This window comes from Canis lupus, chromosome 18, assembly GCF_011100685.1.
Source record: "Canis lupus familiaris isolate Mischka breed German Shepherd chromosome 18, alternate assembly UU_Cfam_GSD_1.0, whole genome shotgun sequence".
Classification (NCBI taxonomy): Eukaryota; Metazoa; Chordata; class Mammalia; order Carnivora; family Canidae; genus Canis; species Canis lupus.
The window spans coordinates 48,605,206-48,626,446 of NC_049239.1; the positions used below are offsets into that span (position 1 = coordinate 48,605,206).

General features: G+C 58.5%; 1 protein-coding gene and 1 long non-coding RNA gene across 5 annotated transcripts in view; one reads left to right on the plus strand and one right to left on the minus strand.

Moving 5' to 3' along the window:
* The window catches only part of ANO1 (anoctamin 1), an 81,444-nt gene that overhangs the window by 40,410 nt on the left and 19,793 nt on the right, over positions 1-21,241 (minus strand). For 2 of the 4 annotated variants that reach the window (XM_038563652.1, XM_038563650.1), the window contains exons 5-12: positions 19,742-19,796; positions 16,576-16,627; positions 14,199-14,264; positions 13,661-13,716; positions 10,172-10,213; positions 5,111-5,175; positions 4,329-4,463; positions 445-605 (exon numbers count right to left, since the gene is read on the minus strand). In XM_038563652.1, coding sequence (XP_038419580.1) covers positions 445-605; positions 4,329-4,463; positions 5,111-5,175; positions 10,172-10,213; positions 13,661-13,716; positions 14,199-14,264; positions 16,576-16,627; positions 19,742-19,796 — 632 coding nt within the window. The remainder of the gene's footprint in view (positions 1-444; positions 606-4,328; positions 4,464-5,110; positions 5,176-10,171; positions 10,214-13,660; positions 13,717-14,198; positions 14,265-16,575; positions 16,628-19,741; positions 19,797-21,241) is intronic. The other 2 variants (XM_038563653.1, XM_038563651.1) reach the window with 1 other exon arrangement.
* Positions 16,295-21,221, plus strand: LOC119864248. Its single transcript, XR_005373553.1, has 3 exons — positions 16,295-16,803; positions 18,021-19,927; positions 20,437-21,221. It is a non-coding gene; the product is annotated as an uncharacterized LOC119864248 (long non-coding RNA).

The window sequence follows — 21,241 nt, forward strand, 5'->3', positions numbered from 1 at the left end:
TGGGAAACTCACATCAACTATCTCTGTGCCTCCACGTCCTTCCCCGTAAAGTGGGCATGTGGAGCCTGCAGGGGGGCTGCGCAGACCCAATGAGAGATGTGCCCCAGGGCCTTCCCAGCACCACCAGGCCCTCTCGGCGCTCAAGCAGCTGCCTTCCTGGGCAATGATCCTTGTCCCAGGAAAGAGGGCCCATTTCTCAGAGCAAAGCACCCTTCTCTGCTGTTCATAAGACGTGGGTCAGAAGGACCAGTCTGCATCTGGAACACAGCACAGACCTGCTCACCTGCAGATACAACAGGGTGTCCTTTCCCCCGACCCTCCCTCCCGCGTTCGTTCCTGGTGAATGTTTGCTGCCTGTGCAAACAAGGAGGAAGGAAGGGAATGTAGGAACCCATCCGAAGTTGCTTTCTGCCCACAGACCCGGGGCAGCCGTGCTCTGCTTACCCCAGAGGGCCATGAATACGGAGAAGAAGACAGTGGCGGGGTTGTCGAAGAGGTGGCTGGCCCGGGCCGTGGCGCACGCTGAGCTCATCTTCCAGTAGCTACAGGTCTTGTCACACAGCGGGCACATGGTGATGTTGTGTCTCTGGTCACACATCTCCATGCTGCAAGACAGGGATCAGCCTGTAAGTCCCCAGGTGAGGACACGTAGGAACTCTGTGCTGGGAGCCACGCGGGGGTGGGACAGAGTGCCGGTCCTGAGCAGCGGGTTGGTGAGGTGACACCGATAAGGCACGCCGGCCAGCTGCAGCTGGTGTCCATGTCCCTTCTCTCTCCAGGACCAGCTTCGGACACAGGTGACACATGCAATCCCAAGGATCCCTGAGCTCAGAAGGGCCTGAGCTTGACTTCCTGTCTCTGTTACCACCTTAAAATTCTTAATGATTTTGAACAAGGCTCTTGCATTTTCATTTTGCATGAGGCCTGCAATTTCTGCAGCTGACTCTGGGTGTGGGCCTGTCCGGACTTGCTGAGTGCTCACTTCATGGGGGAACCTGAGGCAGCAGGACCCACAGCCTGTATGGGAGCCACCTCTAGGAGAAGCCAGGGGCCCATGGCCAGCATCCTCTCTTAGCTGGGCACTGTCCGGGCTTGTGCTAACAGCGGGTGCTGTCTGGGTGCTCATGCTGTAAGGCCCCGGAGGATAGCAAGAGGAACAGGTGAAGCCATAGACACGCTGTGCCCCTCCCGTGTCCCTGCACATCTCAGGCACTATGCAGACTGCCGTTCATATAGGCTCAGTCGTCCTGGCAGGGATGCCATGGGGCAGCTGGCCTCGGGTGAGGCCCGGGCATCTGCCTCAGGGGACGCTTGGGATGCACAGAGGAGACAGATAGCTGGGTTGGAAGGAATGCACCGACGGGTGGTCCAGGCAAGGGACACCACTGTGCAGGGCTCGCTCAGGAGCCAAGGGGTGCCTGGCTGGGATGGTGGGTCCCATTCAACACAGGTTGTTAGCCTGCTGGGCAAACATAAAGTCTGGGGCCAGAGCCCAGCTGCTGCAGAGAGACGAGAGGGGGGCTGTACGATGCCCAGTGGCTTCCCTCCTCCACCAGCACCCTGGCACACAGGCCCTCTCTTGTTGATACTCAAAGATACCAACACTCAAAGGCCATCAGCTGTGTGAGCAGGAGCCTGCAAGAGCATCCACCTGGCCCAGACCAGCTTTGGGGGCTACTATGACCCCATATTCATCAATGAAGAAATAAGCCCAGAGAGGGGAAGTAACGTGCTTAGGGTCATACAGCAGAGTGGGGACTGGGCCCTGTTCTCTATCTGTAAAGCCCAAGCCCTGCATGGCTCTCACACACTGCTCCTGGGTCCTTCTGTGGCTATTCCTGCCCTCTGTGCCCCTGGCCAGGCCCCTGAGCCTCAGACTCAGTTTCTCCTTCTGGAAGATGAGGAGAGGGACCAGAGTAAGGCCCTTCCAGCTCTGGCCTGCCCTGAACTTCCTCCTGTCTGCTGACTTGGATAAGACACCGAGCTATAATAGACACAAGGCAGGAGTGCTCGTTCCCGGGGGCTGAAGCAGGGGGTGTTTTTGTTCCTTATTTCTGGATGCACGGTGAACTTACACACACGATCAGACCTGGCCCATAGCGGAACACCTGCTGAAAGGCTCTCGGGGACCCCCATGCCGGCGCGGTGGGCATTCGGGCTCACTTCTCAGTTACGCTGTGAAAACACTGTGTACATGCGTGTGTACCAGGCACTGTGTCAGGCATGGAGATGGAAAGATGATCATGGTGAGGAGGCTGCTGCCTCGGAGCGCCTGGGGAAGTGAGCGTGCATGTGCATGCATGTGGGAGTGTGTGCATGCGTGGAAGAGGGGCCGGCACACACGGGCGGGGGGCGCCAGCCAGCTCTGGGTTCAGTGCTGGGCTCTACCCTGTGTGATCTGTGTGGCTTAGGGCAGGTCATACAGACTCCTCGGGCCTCGGTTTGCTCATCTGTAGAATGGGGGTGCTGGGAATGAAGAACATCCATGCTGTCGGGAGGATTAAACCAGGGAACACACAGGAAGCCCCCGGAACAGTGGTGCTCACCGTTACTATCCCGGGGGTAACCGAGCACAGCTGCTGTGGGGCGGGGGGAGGTGCTGACAAAAGCCCCCACTGTCGCTGGGCCTCCTGGGGCCCTGGTGACCTGGCCAGGGTGTATGTGTGCAGGGCCCAGAGCCCAGAGGGGGCGGGGGCCAGGCCCTGCAGCTCTGCCTGCGGGGGGTACTGCCCGCCGCCCAGCCCTCCTCCCTGTTGGCATAAACAAGGCTAGCCAGACAAAAAGCCTTTTTCGGCTGGTTTGACACCCTCCGCCTCGCCCTTCACGACCCACAGCCAAAATAAAGACAAGGAACGGGAAGGTCTGCTGTGGAGGGGATGGGCAGGGCGGGGGTGGCCGGCTGCTGGCTTCCCTGCAGACCCGGTGGATCAGACTCCAAAGGGGACGCACACCTCCCACTTCGCCCGAGGCACCAACGAGGCAGTGGCCAAGGTGGTCTGCATCCCTGGCCGTGTGTCGGGAGGTGGCGACGGCCTGGCCTAGGGGACCTCGGAGCCCTGGTTGGGGAGGGCAGGCCTGCCCGGGCAGAGCCTCCTGGCCGAGGCCCCGCTGGCTGCGTGGAGCCTCCAGGGAAGGGAGGCAGGGGGGCTGGTGAAGCCCCCAGGGGCCCTTCTACGGGCCATGTCCCTTGGAGCTTTGGAGCTGAAGACCCATCACACCTATAGTCACTGTCCGACCCAAGTGCCGCGGCCTCATGTCACATTAGCCAACAGAGGGACAGGCTTCCTCTGGCCTGTCTATGCCCAAAATAGCCCTGGAGGGGACGGAAGCCAGATTCCTTTGACGTTTTGATCCTGGGTGGGTGGAATATTTTAGGTGTTACTCATGCATCAAAGCATCATTTACACAAAAATTTGCCGGATATGGCCCTTCTGTGCCGCTGAGCCATAATGAGCCAGTCTCTTGGCCAGGTAAGGGACCCGTTTGATCTTTACAGACTGGAACCACAGATGAATTTTCCAAGCCACAGCGCTGCTTTGGAGACGCTGGGCTGAGTTGTAAGAAATACAATGGGACTGAAGTCCTCGGACTTGGTCCCTGAGAGATGCACGCGCCTGGAAGGCAGGGCCTGTCAGCAGGGTCCCTGATGGAGGTGGGGGGGCTGTCGTGCTGGACACACCATGCAGTCGCCTCTGGTTCAGGGCTCGGGCTCGGGCACACAGCTGGGAGACAGGACACTCCCCTGCACACGGGGGACCGTGGCCCCCGGCCTCCCACCGCTTGACTCATGTTCTGGCTGCCACTTTGGGAGAACCACACCCCAGCACAAGGCCAGGCCGTCTGGGGGCCCCCGGCCTTCCTCCAGGAGCTCCCCATGCCTGACGTAACCTGTGGTGAGCAGCAGCAGGAGAGTCAGTTCTAGTTCTGTCCATGCAAAACCTCCCGGGCCCCCCCACCCTTCCCCAGGGATGAGGGAAGCCAGCGCTGAGATGGGGGACCCAGGGGGCTGAGTCCACGGAGGGACCTGGGCAGAGCCCTTTGTCTCATCGCCTGGGCTCACTAGGAAGCAGCACATTTCCCTGTCACTTAACTAAAACCTCTTAAAAGAGGGCAAAAAAACCTTCCAAGGAGGAAAAGCAGTTGGACGGTTATTTTACATCTTCCCCCAGACGAGAGAGAGTCTCCGGGGGCGTCTGTGCTCAGAAAGGCCCCCACACTCTCCTGGGGGTCTGGGGGTTGCTGGGGGCCCAGTGTAGGGACACAGGGCCCGCAAAGGGGAATGCAGCTTCTCCGAGAGCAGAACGTGTGTGCAGGAGGGATGTGCCTACCTGGGGATGTTGTCATCGACGGTGGCGCATCCGTACAGGAAGACGATGATGCCGACAACAGACGCAGGGATGAGCATCTGGGTGTACACACCCAGCCAGGCGAAGTATAGACCAATCTTCTCCCCAAAGTACTTCCTGCACCACAGGCCAAAGCCAAAGAGAGACAAGCTGATGCTCACTGCACACCAGTGTGGGAAGCACAGCACCCCCCTGCCCAGCAAGGAACAGCTCCAACAGGGCCCAGGGTTCTTCAGAGCAGGGCTCAGAGGGTGTGGGTGGGGGCTCTGGGCCCTGCCGGCAGGTGCGGGGTGCCCCTGTCCTCGGCGTCCTTGGGAAGGTGGGCCATCCCATGTGTGACATGCAGGCTGGGGGCGTGGAGGGCTCCGTCCCAAACCCCACTCAGCGTAGGAGTGGGAAAGAACTCTGGCCTGGAGGTGCCATGAGAACCAACCCTCCTCACATTACGTGCCTCTGGTGCCTTCAGGAGCTTAATAATTTTCATGGGCTGGACTCGGGTTTACAAGTCCCTACAGGACACACATCTGCTCCTCTTCCTGCCCCTGGAGAGAGGACAGCTTTCTCCTTCCTCTCAAGCCCCATCGGCCACCCAGAGCCCTTTCTCCAGCAAATCTATGGGTGACCAGGGCTCCTTAACCTCAGACAGGTTCCCAGGTGCCAAGTATTCAGTGAGGTCAAAACCAACAGACGCCAAACCAGGGACTTGCCTCCCACAGCCTCTGAGCAGCCAGGCCCACTCCCTCTTACCTGGCATCCCCTCTTACCTGACCAGGTCGATGGGCTGGTACTTATAGAAGACCCCGTAGCTCGCCCACTCTTGGTACAGGAGCTGGGGGAGAGCAAGTGGTAAGAGCTCGTGAAGATGGGGCTGAGCCTCCCAGGGCTGGTGTGGTCAGCTCCCGGCTACAGCACCCATTCAGTCAACGAACACTTCTTGAGAGCCGGCTGTGTGCCTGGTACCGTGCTGGGCACTGGGCTTTCAGAGGGGAGCATGGTGACACGGCCCGGAGCTCCGGGGCTCCCACCCTGCCTGGCAGGACAAACCCACATGAAACTTTCAGCTCCAGTAAGGGTCTCAAAGAACCCACCCACGGGGCAGCTGAGCTGGGGCTGGAGGCCGGCGGGAGGCTCCCTGAGCAAGAACAGGCTACATGGGACAGAAGCTTCTGGAATCATTATGGAAGCCCCACTCTTCATGATCTGATCTGGAATTGATCTAAAATGGCCTGACTCTGTGAGACTTTTCCACTTAGGGATCCCGGTTGTCCCTGTCAGACGCCATGGCATTCTTTATAAAGGACAGAGACCACCAGGCTCTGCAGCAGAGAATTACCAGGGGCTAGAATTTTAAAAGCTCTCATGGGGTGCAAAGAGAGCTTGACGTTTCTCTCCTGAGATGGGCTGTCTGATTAACACGGCTTAGTGAAATAAATGAAGTCGACACACACCCCATTACCCCCCAGGCTCTGGGCAGGGATGGTAATGAGCCTGATGGATGGAAAGCCTTGTATGAACACGCAGAGAGTAGTATCCTAAGTAAGACGGCACGTTGGGATTGGGGGTGTTAAAAAAGAAACCCCACCTGTGTGGGTTGCTGGTGCTCTACCAGCCTTAACTCAAAGCCTAAGCCACACAGCTAGGACCCCCTGTGCCTGGCCACCCGGCCCTGCTGGCATCAGACTGGGAATGGGTGGGAGGCAGGTGAGAGAAGGCCCCACGGGCTCCCTGGGCTGCAGGTGTCCTGCAGCCTGCCTTGCATCCTCTTCTTTTCTCTTAACACTTAAACTTAAAACTTGGGGCGGTGGGGGGGGGGGGCATCTCCTATACTCATGTTCTGCTCTGGCCCCCTGACAACACACCGTTTCATATCATCACCCCAAACGATCTACACTCTGGACTGAATGTGTGTATCCCCCCAGAATTCATCACCATGAAGTCCTAATCCTAATGGGACTGTATTTGGAGACGGGGTCTTTGCAGACACAATTACAGCTGAATGAAGATGCATAGGTGAGGTTTTGACCTGACAGGACAGGGGTCCTTATAAAATGAGAGATGCTAGCGCTTCTTTTCCACGTATCCACGGAGGACCCAGCAAGAAGGCAAGAAGGCAGCCGTCTGCAAGCCAGGGAGAGGGCCCTTCCCTGAACGCAACCCTGCTGACCCATAGATTTCCAACCTCCAGAAGCGGGAGACAATGAACGTCTGAGGCTTCAGCCCTGGCCTGCGTCTTCTGTTGTAGCAGCCTGCGCTGACGGATGCACCTGCCCCCCACCTCTCCACGGTCCGGAGCCGATGGCGTGGCATTATGTGCACACAGAGATCTTTACATAATTCTCTGAAAATTAACAAGAGGCTCACCGGGAGGGGTCCTGCTTTCGCAGACCAGGCTGTCAGCTCTGAGAAATAACACGCAGGAAAACACAAGTGCTGTGCTTCCTTAAAAGCCAACACACAACGTGTCTTCAGCAAAGGAGGGAAGCGTTAGAGAAGCAAGACACATCCTTAGGAGAGTGTAAGTGTACCTTGCTATCAGGAGCCTGGGTGTTCCCTGCTCTGATCGCGGTAAGAGGAGTTCTCTAGGTTTTAGGTCTTTCTGCAAGTGCTACGATAGGATTACTGAGCAAGGCCCACATTCTGAAGGATGAACAGCAAGGCTGGCTGCTGGTAGGTGGCCTCTGCGGCCTCCTGAGGAAGCAGGGAGCATGCCCCCTGCCCCGCCCCGTCTTGGAGGAGACAGACAGGAGTTCAAGGTGCCACTCCTGTGCAGGGATGTGGGCTCTACTGGGCCTCTAGTGGGGGTCCTGGGTGGGGTCTGGTCAGGCCCCCTGCCTCTGAGCCCTGCTGGGCATTCAGGGCAGACCCTTCCCTCTGAGCCCGTGGCTTCCATTACTCTGGTGGAAGCTGTCCCTCCTCCCAGATCCAAGGGGGGGGTCCCCAGGGCTCATGCCCTTGAGAAAGCCACAGAGCTGGAGCTTGCCACATCTGGTCAGGCCTGGTTATGCAGAGGACAATGAAAAGCCCCCCTCCCCCTCCCGTTTCACTCTGTAAGCGGCAAGCTTTGATGAGCATGCACAGCACCTCTGGAAAAGCAGAGCGGCCATCGCTGACCTGGGCAGCTTCCTCCCCGCTGCTGAAATCAAGCTGCTGGTGCAGACCACACACAGGCTGGGAGGCGCACCAGAGGTGGGGGCGGAGGAGGGAGGGAAAGAGGGAGACAGAGGCAGTGCCGGGGGATGGAAGGCCCCCTCAAAGGCACAGCCACGTCACACTGGTCCCTGTGTTCCCAGGCCTGCGGCGGGCCGGCCACCATTCACGGGGGAGATGTGACAGCTGGGGGTACACCCTGGCTTTCTACACAACTGCTTTACATCCGTGGAAGGTTCCTCCTGCCAAGAAGGAAACATCAATCACCCTGCAGCTGGCAGTGTAAAGAAATCAAACTTAAGATTTCCCTGTTACGGTTGGCAGAGCTCCGAGGGTGCACCTCAGCCTCGCAAGCAGGGTGGGAGGTGGCCAACGGGGGGCTGGTGGCTCCAGCCACAGTGACCCTGGACCGCAGAGGGGTCCACTGGGGTTTCTCTGGCCCAAACCTCCCAGCTGAGCCCACACGGCTGGGCAGGCCCGCTACGGCACGGACGGCATCATGAATTACTATGTGTGTATGTGCCCCTTGCCGTCTCCCTCTGGAATGGAGGCCCAGGTTCACCTGGTCCGTGTTATCCCCAGAGCCTCAAACAGGGCCCCAGTACATAACTATGGGAGGAAGGAGGGAGAGAGGAAAGGGAAGAAGTAATGACAGGTCAGGGTCCCCACAGGGAGGGAGACAATCCACATCTGGAGTAACTCCCCCGCTCCACGTCCCTGGACGATGGAATGCTCACTCCCAAGGGCCCCGAGTGTCTATGACCCAAGGACCAAGCTGACTATTGTGACCAGGGCTCAGCCTTGGCCTCGGCCTGCCTCTTGCTTAAGCCTTCCCACTTATGCCCTTGTTCCTCCCGCTCAGCACAGGAAAGTGGCGTTGGCTCGGCTGCAGCCCTCTTTCCATTCTGTGATGTATGCAGGACCAGGCACTTGAGGGAACCCCACCACTGATGGGACCAATCATGGGGGAGCCATGGATTTTGTCCCTGGGAAAAACAAAGTACTCAGAACCAGGTCACTTAAGATGGAGCCACATGAGAGAATGAGAAGTTCTCCAAAGCTCTGAGTTAGGACCCAAACACCTATCTGGGACATTCCTCCTTCCTCCCTTCTCCATCTGTTCTATCTTATCCACCAACCCATTATCTACCCATCATCAAATCATCTACCCATCATCCAACCATCCACCTATTCATCCCCACTCATCCATCTATCCAACTACTCATCCATGCGTCCATCTGTCCACCACCCATCTATCATCCATCATCCAACCATCCATCCATCCATCTATCCACCCATCCACCCATCATCCATCCATCCACCCATCTATTCCCACTCATCATCTATCCATCCAACTACCCATCCAACTATCCATCCATCCATCCATCCATCCATCCATCCATCCATCCATCCAATATTCCTGGACTTCCCCCATGGACCAGGCCTGGTACACACAGCTGGGACATTAAATTCAGTGGGGCTGGGGGTGGGGGTGGTGGAGGGTGGGCAGCGTTCCAGGCAGAGGGAACAGGTGGGTCTGGATAAACCCAGAGTCATGTTTGCTGGGTCTGGAGCCCAGTGGTGCTCAGTAAGTAGCTCCTGAATAAGCAACTGAATCAGAGATAGTTTTGGCAGCAGGTGACTACTGGCTGAGTCGTCTCAGGTTAGTCAGGTGGCCAGGGAGGCAGGTGAGGAGAAGGCCTCAGTGGCCTGTGACCAGGAGGACTGAATTAGGCCTGAAAGGGGGTTGCTGGTGCCCAAGGAGGAAGCATATGTAGGTGAAGGAGGCCAGACACGTGGCCACAAAGGGATGGAAGAGGATGGACTCTGAGGCCAGAGTTGGCCCAGACAGGCCTGGGGAGGGGACGGTGCTTCTCCAGCAGGATCTTTCTATGGGGGTTCTGCAAGTCGCTGGGTCTCAGATGAATGCCAGATGTTCCACTAAAAATAACCAAATATGTCATTTTCGAGCTAAATCTGATAGTATCTTCAGCTGGATTCCTGGGCGGGCAAGTTGCATCCAGTACCAAAGGTTTAAAAACACGTATGGGGGGCTGGAGGGAGGCAGGGACGGAGAACATTCCATACACAGAGGTTCCCACCCCGAGACCTGGGACAAGGCCACCATTGTGAGGTCCTCGGGGAAGCATCTCCACCCACCGTGGAGGACGGAGGGGAAGTGGTCGCGCTGGCGGCGGGGACGCAGGGAGCCCGGGCATGCAGAAACAGCCAGAACACGGAAGAATAAACAGTTCGCTCTGTGTCTCCAAAGAGTAACCCCAGGAACACCACGGTCATTAGAAAAAGTTCCAGGTCAAATGAGCTGAGAAACACCACGTTGAACCCCGTCCACAGGTCTCCCCGGCGTGCGGAGGGGCCGTGGCTCCATGTGGCTGGCCACTGTGGGGGCCACGCAGGATCAGGCCGGGTGTCCGCAGGCGTGGGTGCAGCAGGTCGATCACCCCAGGGACACACAGGTTTTGGGGCTGGCGGGGAGCACACCCTCTCCCTCACACATGCCCCGTAACCTGCCCCCATACCTCTTAGACCCAGAGAGGGACACAACCTGGTGGGCCGGACTTCAGCCCAGTCCCCCAGACGGCACTGGCAGTGCTGCTGCCCACGGGCCACCTTGTAGCCCTGTGCCACCCGCGGCCCTCCGCTCCGCATCCACTCACCTTTCTGTCGTTGAAATCCACGTTTTCACCTTCGTAGTCTCCCTGTTCAGGAGAAAGGAGAAAAGGAAAACCGTCACTGCCTGATGGAGCTGGCGAGGAGCTCAAATCCACAAGGCTTCCAAACATAAGCACCAGCTGCACTCACGCACATAGAACCCCGGGCAGCAGGTCGCAGGCCAGGCAGGGAAGGCTGGCGGGGAGGCTCCGCAGGTGTCACGGCCCCAGCCCAGCGCCCACCCACCACCACCCCCATGGCTGGGCAGCCACCACGTCCGGGAAAGGACCCCCCTGGCTCTTCCAGAAACTGGCAGCATGAAAGACGGGGGTCCCAGGGGGCTGTTAGGATTGTTTCAATAGGGTGAATGTGCATCCCCCCGTCAGGAGGTCCTTGAGGCTCTCCCTGCCAGCCAGTGCGCCCTTTTACTCCCAAGGGCTCCAACAGGGCAGGAAGTTTGACAGTCACTGTGCCTAGAGAACCCCACTTAGGGCAACACTGAGGTTCAGAGGAGCAAAGCGGCTTTTCTGGGACAGACAGCTAAACTGGTCAGACCTGGGACTTGGATCCAAGTCTTCGAATCCAGTGGAAGAGAAGGAGGGCCTGAAAGTCAGAAGTCCACCCAGTCCGGCCAACAGCTGGTACTGAGGGCCCAGTGGGAGCAGCCACAGAGAGGCCCCGTGTGGCCCCGGGGGTGCTGGCCTGGCCTGGCCAACGGCCTCGAGGATCACTGGGCACCGATAGCTCTTGGGGCCCCTGGAGTCCAGCAGGGGCATGTTCCAGCCCCCGGCTCCTTCTAGGACCCTCCGCCTTCTCCAGGCAGGAGCACTTGGCCACCAGGCCAGCCCCCCGTGCTCTCTGAACACAGGTGCTCTGAGACCAGGGTCACTACGATTCCCCCACCCCCAGCACAACCTCTGAGGCCTTCCTGGCGAGTCCTCCCCCGGCCGGGGCAGCCACACCATTCCTGCAGTACCTGGTCTACCCGGGACCTCGAGGGTGGCAGACGCCAACCAGGATGGAGGCTCCCAAGCCGCCAAGCGGTCCGCTGAAATGTCAGTCCTTTCCCTGTGCTCGATGCACTAATTCCAGGAAACTCCTTAGGGGCAGACTCCTACTCCGCACACGGCACCCAGCACCGTGCCTCACGGATGTTCTCGGAGGACGATTAGACACAGTAAGCACGGCCATGGAAGGGGGAGGGATGCCATGGGCCACGCACTGAGGGCAGCAAGCCCCAACGTAGGACAGCTCAGCCATGAGATGGATGAGGACAGACTGAAAGCAAGAATCACACAGCAGGCAGTGAAGAGCTCGGTGCCAGAGCCTGGCTGTGCAACTGCACTCTGACCGCTTTGGGGCCACTTATCTTCCCGAAGGTTTGAACGTCAGCTTTGTACTGAACGGGGCAGGTACCCTTCGGCTGCAGAGGGGTAAAATTCTGCATTCTCTCTAGACGCCCAAAGGCCTGACTCTGGCTGGAAAGAATCTGGGAGTGATGCTGGCCGTGTGCTCCCCACCCCGGGCAAGCCTCTGGGGCAACTGCAGCCTCAGTTTCCCTGTCGGTTGGGTGGAACCAGACCCCACACAGAGGGCCTCTCCACTGCTGTATAAGGTTCAAGGCTGATGGTACAGGAGGAGTTTCTGGGATGTGGATCTCGGAGCTGCTTTTCCTGGGATAAACTGTTGGACACAGACAGGCCCAATGGGTCAGGCTCCTGGAAGAATCGATTCCCCAGACAAATGTGGCGGCGGAGACCAGGAAGAGGGTGCATGTGGCCCCCAGGGAAGGAAGAGGCAGTGGCACAGCCAGGGGATGGAGTAGCCTCGTGTCCACCAGGGCCGGCTCTCGCCCCAGCTCCCCTACAGCGGCCGTGTGACCTGGAGCCAGTTATTAGACCTCCCTGTGGCTCCGTCTACACCAGGTCAGATGAGAAATAGCTCCTAGGAAACATAGCTTTTTGCCTGCAACAGGTGCTCAGAAATGTCAATTTCTCCCTTTTTCCCTTTCAAGCCTTAAAGGGCTGACTCCAAACAGGCAGGAGGCCAGAAGGGCCCTAATAGCTCAGCAGGGCTTAGCAGCTGAAAGACCCAGTTTGGGATGGGGAGGCACCGTTTTCCTGGAGGCAGTGGGGCAGGTGAGCACCTGCTGCTGGGACCATGATGGGTGGTGACCAAGGCCCCTTTGGCCGGGACCTGTGGGGTCTGAGCCCTGCCCCTGAAACATGCAGCAGGTCACCGGCCAAGGCAACTTCCTCCACACCAACCCAAATCAGTGCTGCGTTCAGTGAGCACCTACAAAGTGCCCAGTGCCAGGGCTTTCATGAGACATGTGCCCAAGGAATGATGGCCAAACGGTGGTATTTTTGTGGGACAGGGAGCATCAGAAGCCAGGGGGTAGGGAGAGACCAGCCGTGCAGGTGCAGGGGTGGGGGAGAAAAGGACAGCTTTGTGTGGATGCTTTGCCCTCCCTGGGAAGCAGGGGAGGAGCTGCCGGCAGAGGAGGTGGGGAAGAGCATGCAGGCAGAAGGAACAGCTTGCATGAAGGTACAAAGACAGGAAGCTCAGTCAGTTGACCCCATCTCCTGCCGTGAATGATGAGGGGCAGCAGGTCAGCTGAGCATCTGACCCTGAGTCAGGGGTCCGGGGCGGGGGATGGCCCTTTGCTCTTCTGGCGATTGGGTTTGCCCAATCCAGACTCTTACGGGAAGCCCTCTCGCTTCCGTGTTCCCTCTGATGCCCGCTGGGAATGATCCCCCGCTCGCAGATGGGGACATGAGGCCCAGAGAGGACAGGGGCTGCCCCCACCCAGGGCCTTGGAGGAAGGGGGCCAGGACTAGACTCTGGGCTCCCTGACTCCCAGCCCCGCCCTTCACTGCTCTCTCCTGCTTCGTGGCTCCCAGTCCTTGTGGCAACACACATGTGGAAAGTTCTAGGGCCCTCTGTCCAGGGTTCCCACACTGCTCGGGCCCCACAGCGCATTCACGGTGCCCCGCTGAACCCTAGCCCCTGCTGCCATGGAGACGACAAGAGGAGAATCATCCCTCTCCACCCCAGCCCCCGAGCCAGCGCGCGGCAGTGGCCACAGGCTATATTTGTCGGGGGATACCAGAGGGATTTGTGGATCCAGCTCAGGAAGCCGGGCCACTGGCTCTGCAGAAATAGATACAGAGCCCCGGTCACTCTGCCAGAGCGGGGGCAGGGCGGCCGGGGAGACTCGGGCAGGGAAACATTTCCTGAACCAGCTGGCCGAAGGGCTCATGCCACCAACGCCCCTGCCTCGGTGGGCTCGTTCTGCAAGAAACGATGTCCTGGGTGTAAGTGCTCGGTCCCCACCGGCGTAGCGGGCAAGGCCTGTGTGCGGCTGACATTTACAGGAGAGCCAAAGCAGGAAGCCCAGACCGCAGGATAATTAGAGCTCCCTGGGGGTGTGGCCCGCGGGGATTTGGGGCGTCCGATGACGCAGACGCAAACCCTTTGTCAAGGTTACTCACGTCGTGCAGGGGGTAGGCGGCCGAGTAAACGCCGTTGGCCAGGAGGCTTGTGATACCTTAAAAATAAAGGCAGAGAGAGGATTACGGACCCAGGTACGTCTCCCGCCGCTCTCTTTGCAAACAGAGCAGTCCCAGGACTGTCTCAGTCGCCCAGAATGTTCTCAAAGCCAGCTGGCTGCACAGAGCCAGGCCACTTTTCTGGTGTTTCCTCCCCGGGTTCAACTAGGAGACGGTAAAAACATGCTCTATCGGCAGAATTAGGAAGACACAGAGGAAACCCCAAGAGACAGTTACGCCTGGGAGGAAGAAGGTACCCCCGAACCTGCAATTCACCAACTACCCACACCTGCTGGAGGGCAAGCCTACAGATGAGAAAGGTGGATTTTAAGTGGTTAGAAAAGCTGAATCACGAGAAAAATACGGATGGGAAAATTGATGGTGTTGGAAAACACACATACAATTTGGAATTAGATTTGAGGTTGATTGGGAAAGCCGAAGGGGAGGCCTGCGGGCCCCACAGGGGGGCGGAGGCACTTACCGTATTTACTACATTTTCGCCTTTTACTTAAAAGGGCAGAGTCCTTCTTTCTTCCCTCTCCTTGCCCTGTTTGTACATCGGGCTATTAGTTACATGAAAACGACTGAAAGGACCAAAACTGCATTTGGGGGAGAAAGCGTTCGCTTGCGGCGGTCCGCACACCTGGGGGCGGTGGGGCAGTGGGGCGGGGGCCAGGCCTCGACGGCGGCCCGGGGCCCTGCGCTGGGCGCCTTACACAAGTCACCACACCTGCACCTCCGCAGCCCGCAGGTGTGCCTTCAGTGCCCGGCCCCAGGAGATGGTGCTGCGGAGGGAAAGGCAGAGAGGGGCGGGGGGCTCCTGGGAAATCTGATCTTGCTCACACCCGGGGGCGGGTGGGCAGTGCTGCTCGAGAGTCTCCAGAAGTCCTTTGCTGGTCACAGAACCCTCGGCATGGCCAGGGGGGCTTTGTAGGTGATAAGTGGGTCGGCTTTTTCAGTGGCCCAGCCGGCTGGTCCTTTACTACTCCACTGGGAAACGGTGGGAAAGTGTCTTCCTGAAATCCATTTAAAAATAGACCATCTCCTCTGTTAGTGATCTGGAATGATCAGGGAACCCCAGGGATGCTTAGAAATTCAAACCAGAGAGAAGTGGAAGCACACAGCAAAAACCCACATGCGTGAAAATTAATCTGTAATAATAGTGGACATGGGTTTGATTCAGCTTCATTGGCTCTCTCAGCATGGCATGGCCACAGGGCCTTTGCACAGGTGGCTCCCTCTGTCTGGACCCCTCATTTTCTTCAGACCTCTGCTCACGTGTCATCTCATCAGAAAGGACTTTTCTGATCATTGTTTCTAAATCCTCCCAGCCCTCCCAGCCCCCACAAGATGACATTCTGGCTTTTCTGATGATTATCTCTTTCCTCCTCCAGAATATAGATCCCCCGACGGTGACAGACATCAGTACTTGCTCAAGTTGAACAACTGAGTTTGGAGGTCAGGAGGGCTTTCAGACAAGGCACCGAGTGAAATGGGGTGCAGATGAGGGCCCTTGGTCTATCCACTCTGTCAGCAGGTTTGCCAGGGACAGGCTGGTGGGGCCACTCACAGATGGCTGCCCCTGGGGCCGGCCCTGGGCTCTTGGCAGACCTCCTCGGCAGCCATGCAGGTTTGCCCTGGAAGGGACCCTACAGGGGCCTCGTAGGCACATTAAGGTCTGGGACACTGTGCCGTACGGGAGCCATACTTCCTCCCACCTCTGGTGACCTGGCCACTCTAGAGGCTCTCGCTCCGTCTGTGGGCAGGCCTACAGTAGACAGTTTTCCTGGGCTCCTCTCGACCCCTGGACAGGACCCCCATTCCATTGACCTAGGACATGGGCTCAGAGAAGGCGGCCCTGTGACTGGCCATCCTGGCCACAGCACACGCAGCCCACCTGACCCTAGGGTCCCTCCTCTCCTCCTGTGTCCTGGGCCGGGCCTGCAGCTCACCCCTGCCCCCCTGTCCCCATGCGATTCTCTGCTTACTTCCCGGCATCCCTTCCTCTTCAGGGAGCCAAGTGTGCAAGGATTCTCTGTCCTGGATGCAGAGACCCTGCGCCTACCAGCGCAGCCCTGTGCCCCTGGAGGGCGTGTGTGACGTACAGCTCTCAGCGGGGTGGACAAGGGCTGAAGAAGAAGGAGGAATGCTGGCCAGAGGCATTCCTTTGCTCTGAAGTGTCTGGTTTTGGTGACCTCAGCCTGCAGCTGTGGGTGAGGGACCCATGCTGGGGTGGGGGTGGGGGTTCGACTCTATACACTTGGGTCTGGACAATTCTGCATCTGTGGCTTGGGGTGAACTATAAGCCGTACGGTACGCAAGGTGCCCAGCTGGGATGGTTTCGTGGTAGGTTCTAGAATCGGGATGTATGTCGAGGACGTGCCTTTCAGCAAGGCCCAGGGTGGAGCCGTGTGGGTCCCAGGTGGGGTGCCTTCCTCTCCACGCTGGGTGCATGTCTGGCTGCTTCCAGCCATGGGGTGCTGCTTTGGGCCATCACCCCCCCTGGAACCCCAATTATGTTCGCCCCTGGGCTGTGAAGGTCAACAGAGGGTGACGGCACCTTGGTCACCCCTACAGCTTCCAGCAGCCAGGATTTACCACCTCTGCAGGGAGAGGCTCCGTACACCGCCATGAAGGCCACGGGCCGGAGGGAAGGGCACCCTGGTGCCTAGAGCGCCAGGCCATAAACCAGCCCTGTGCTCCTGGAATAGCTCTCCTGTCTGAAACGCTTACACCGGCTTAAATCAAAACCTTCTAAAAACCCCCCAAAACAGCTCCCCGCCTCCCACGGAGATGATTGGAGGCAAGATTAGGGCTGGGAGGGGAGTGCTGAGCTCAGGCCCCAGCAATGTCCTCACCCATGCTGTATTTGGCCTTGGTACACGTTGTTCTTTTCAGGATCTCGTAGACCTGTTGCAGAGACAAGGAGGAGGGGCGGACAGTTACTTGACGCAGCACTGGCACGCAGAAGCTGTCACAGGACGGCCAAGAAGCGACGTGGTCGAGCGTTACCAGCGACAGCCACCCACTTTTCTCTAAGGACAGATGGCAAGCCTTCCTAAGGATGCGCATCACCAGCGCCAAGGGTGTGCTGTTCTGCATTTTTCACGTCCCTCCAGGAGGCACAGTGCACGTTGTGCTGTTCAGGGTTGAGCGCTGTCCCCTACGCCCTGTGGGACAGGCCACTCTCCCTTTTGGCTGGGAAGGGAGTTGGGGTTCAGAGCCACGGGGACCCCACCAATGGGATCCCTCCTGGGTGTAGCCCTGGATGTTCTGGGAGCCCGAGGTGGGGGCGGGTCTTGGGAATTCATCCTACCCTGCGTCAGGAGATGACAGACCCCCCGAAAGGTTGCATACCATCCCAGCCCCGTGCCCCCTTTACTAACAAAACATCTCACTTGGTGGCCTCAGGGGCCCAGGCCTGGGCGTCTGCTTGCCTCTGGCCCTGGCTGCACCACACACAGGTGTGTGGTCCTGGGCAAACTACCTTACCACCCTGTGCCTTAGTGTCCCCGCTTGCAAAATGGGGTGAACATGACTGGTTCTCTGCCACAGACGTGACAGTGAAAGCAGCCATCCTTCCTCCAAGCCCAGGGCTCCCCCACAGGCTGCCAGTGGCCCCCAGGTCCTGAACCTCCTCCTGCACACCCCCATCTGCACACCCCAACCTCGCCCAGGGACCCGGCCTCCGGCTGTCCTCTCACTCACAAACCCTCCCCCGAGGCCCGGGGCCTTCACCTGTGCTCTCCCTTCTGCCAGAAGCATGTGGTCCCTGAGATCTAAGTGGCTGCGAGGGCCACGGCTCTGCCTTCTTGCTCTGCTCGTGTCCTGGAGTGCTCCCTTCCACCTGCCCTAAACATGCCACCTCCCTCCCACCCACAGTAGGTGCTCAATAACTGCCAATAATTGCACGAACGAACCACTCAGTCAGCTGGCCCTGTCCCGCTTACCGCCGAATTTAACTGCTGGCCCCATCCTGACCTTGCTGAACCATCTATAAATACAGCCTCCCACTCAGCTGTGGTGACGGCCCCATTCATGGCCACCTGCAAGCCCACATCTGCCTGCACCTGCCATCCCGCAGCGGGCCACTGGCCATGGTCTTTTTTAAATTTTTATTTATTATTATTTTTTTGTATATTTTTTATTGGAGTTAGATTTGCCAACATATAGTATAACACCCAGTGCTCATCCCGTCGAGTGCCCCCTCAGTGCCTGTCATCCAAACACCCGGCCATGATCTTTTTAGAACAGATCTGACCACATCATAAACCTTGCCCTGCAACCTTCTATGGCTCCCTAGTCTCCACAGGCTGAAGATCTGAGTCCCAAGACCAGCACATCCAGCCCTTCCCGCTGATCCTGACTCCTACCCCCCTGCACACTGGGTGACCCTGATGCCAGGAGCAGGGGGAAGGAGGCAGGAAGGGCCGCCCATCTCCACACCTTCACCTAGGATGATGTCTCCCCAACACCGGATACTATCAGATCTCAAAGACCATGGGGCCTGGCTAACCAAGGGCCAAGTTCTGAGCTGCCAGTGTCTCTGGAGCAGCGGCACTTTACAAACTGGCCTTCGAGGTCTCTGGGAGAGAGCGCCCCGCATCCCAGAGGTAAAGCAGATTGTTCAGTTAGTACCTATAGACAGAGCCCCTTTCTGTGACTTGGGGTCACAGACTGAACTCTATTCTTTTGGCAGATTCCCAACGAGATGGGGTCTAGAGCTTCCCATTCACATATGCCCCCCAGCCCCAACAGCAAGAGCGAATTCGTGACTTTGCACTCTGCCCTGTGCTTCTAGGGAGCACGGTGGCAGCCCCGGACATCGTAAAAGGCTGGGGCACACATGCATGTTGAAACCGACATGTGACTCGGTTTCCTTAGCTGGCCATTCCTCCAATTCTCTATTTCCTAACGATGAAGAAAAAGTAAGACTGGCTGGTTCTCCCAAGTGGCCGATGTCCGAGGTGTTCCCCCTCACGGACACCTGTCAGCCCCGAGCTACACCAGCTGGCCAATGTTTGCACACACACGAGTTCCTTCTCATTTACTATAATGAGATGCAATTGCTAAGATCAGTCAGTAACACGGTTAATATAAATCATGGTGCTGTGTCCAGGTCACCCTGTGTGGACAGGCACCACTGCCCGCTGAGCAGGAAGCCAGAGCCATTCTTGTTCTGGTGCAGGCTCGGTGCCTCCTGAGGTCACGAGGCTGGGAGCGGTCAGAGGGCAGGCAGGTGGGACCCGGATCTGCCTTCCCACTGGCAGCGGCCCAAGGCCCCTCACCAATGCGACCTGTACCACCGTCCCCGCATCTGGCCTCCTGCCAGCCTGGGGATGTGGCCGTGAGGGGCAGTTACCTGCTCAAAGTCAGGTGGCTTCCCCCCACCCCACCCTGCATCTCTCCCCTCCAGGCTGGGCTTTCTAGGAGGGGAGGGAGGGAGACAGAGCAGCAGGCTGTCTGCTGCGAGGTTAATTTCTTGTGCAGATAAATGTTGGGTCCTGAGCCGTGCGTGGTCCAGCCTGGCTGGTGGACAAGTCGGCGGCCGAAGGAGACACACTGAACCAATACCTTGAAGGGGGCAGGGTGGCCTGGGCAGGTTTCAGACTTGAATTTGCTCCTCTGGCACAGGCCTGGCAGCCTACCCCAACCACGCAGCTTTGCCTGCACCGCCCCATCACTCCTGCCAGGCCTGCCCGCTTGGAAGCGCTGGGTCCGGGGCCCCGGTAACTCGGTGAAGGGCCAGGGCAGGGGGGCTGGGGTACAGGCACTGAGGGGTCTGGAGTCCCTCTGCCCCCTTTCTGCTGCTCCACCTGGCTCTCCTCCTCCCACGCGGGGCGGAGGGGTGGGGGCTCCCCCTGGGCTCCCGCAGCCTCTCTGTTCTATTATTCTCATTATTGCTGTCACAGGCAATTAGAGCCCGCTTCCACCTGGAGGAGTTCTGCTGAAATGAAATTATCATCCGCTTCTCCCCGGGGCCACCTTGCTGGGGAGCCAGCGACTCCCACGAGCAATACTCACTATCGTGCTCCGGGTTTTGCTGTCGAAAAAGGAATCCTTGTCAGACAGGTCAAATCTGTTGAAAAATTGGGAAGGAAAAGACACAGTTCATCGGAGTCGGCCCTCCTGGTCTCCAAGGCCCTGGGAAAGCATGCTGTGCCCATGAGCCGTGACTGTGAAATTGGGCAAACTCCCTGTAAAGACCAGGTGTGCCCTGACCCTGGGCATCTGCAGCGGTCCGTGTCATTCCCCTGGCCCCTCCGGGAGGCTTGGACACCCACACCTCCCTCCCAAGCATGGGCTTTCCTCTGATGATGCCCTGGGTCTCTGCTTCAACGCTGCCGGGGGTGGGGACCATGCCGCCCCTCCCATCAGACACTGCCAATACTGAAGACAGTGTCCCTATACTTCACAACCGGTCCTGAGGTCTTGGCTCCCGCAGAGGTTTCCTAAGGCTTCCTGAGGGCAGAGGGATCCCTCCGGGAGTGCTACCACTCCCCAAGGCACTTGGGGTACAGCCGGGGAGGGGGCTCCAACCCATGGGCCTGGAGGCAAGCCAGGCCTGGCAAAGGGGTGCCCAGGGAGTCAGCCAGGGCAGAGCCAAGGCAGGCCGGGGTGCTGGGAGGTCCTAGAAGGAGGGCACCCCCATCCTGGGGCTGGTGTAAGGAGCCGGGCTAGGGGCTGCTTTGTAAAAATGTCTTATTTCTAATCCCCAGGAGGATCAAGAAATCGCAGTGGAGTGCAGTACATGGCCCCTGCCCTGTGACTAATATGTTTGCCAGAGCAGAAGCCCCAGTGCTGAGCTGAGAAACCGTTCTCCACGTCCCGTGAGACCAGTGGCATCCTGGAGACCCCCCCTCTCCCCCTGCTTGTCATCAATGTCCCTCTGGGCCCCAGAGCCCAAGCCCTCTCTGTTCCCACCACTGCCCACACTCCGGATCTGTCCAGCGAGGCCACCACGGGCCCAGAGGGCTCTGCCCCACTGTCCCCTGGGAGCAGGGCAGGAGGGAAGGTTCCAGAACAGGTACAGAACTGCCAGGCAACCATGCTGGCTGCGAGTCCCTGGGGCCTCAGGACTCCAGCTGGGGCTGCTCTTTAGTTCCTGCCTCGCAGAGCTGGGCAGGCTTCAGGTGGCAGGTTAACCAGACCCTCTCACTGGAACACAGCCCCAGAGGGGCGGCGCCGGGCATAAGGGAGGAGATGCCCAGGTCACTGCTGTGGGGCTGTAAGCCAAGGCATGTGCACACCCTCACCCAGGCCTGTGCAGTGTTCCTAAGTGTCCCTCAGCAGAACAGGACTCTTGGTCCCTTAATTCCTTAATTAACGGTCATTTTGGAAATCATTCTTGAACCTTTTCTGTGCTCAAGAACCAAAGCTCTTCTGAGAATGTGCTGCAGGGGCGGAAACTCCCCACTTCTCTGGCCTTAGGGGACTGCCCTACAGCTTGTATCTCTCGTGTCATGTACCAGGCTGTGGGGTCTGCCCATCAGGGCCTTGGGGAACGGGCAAACGGGTGGGGTT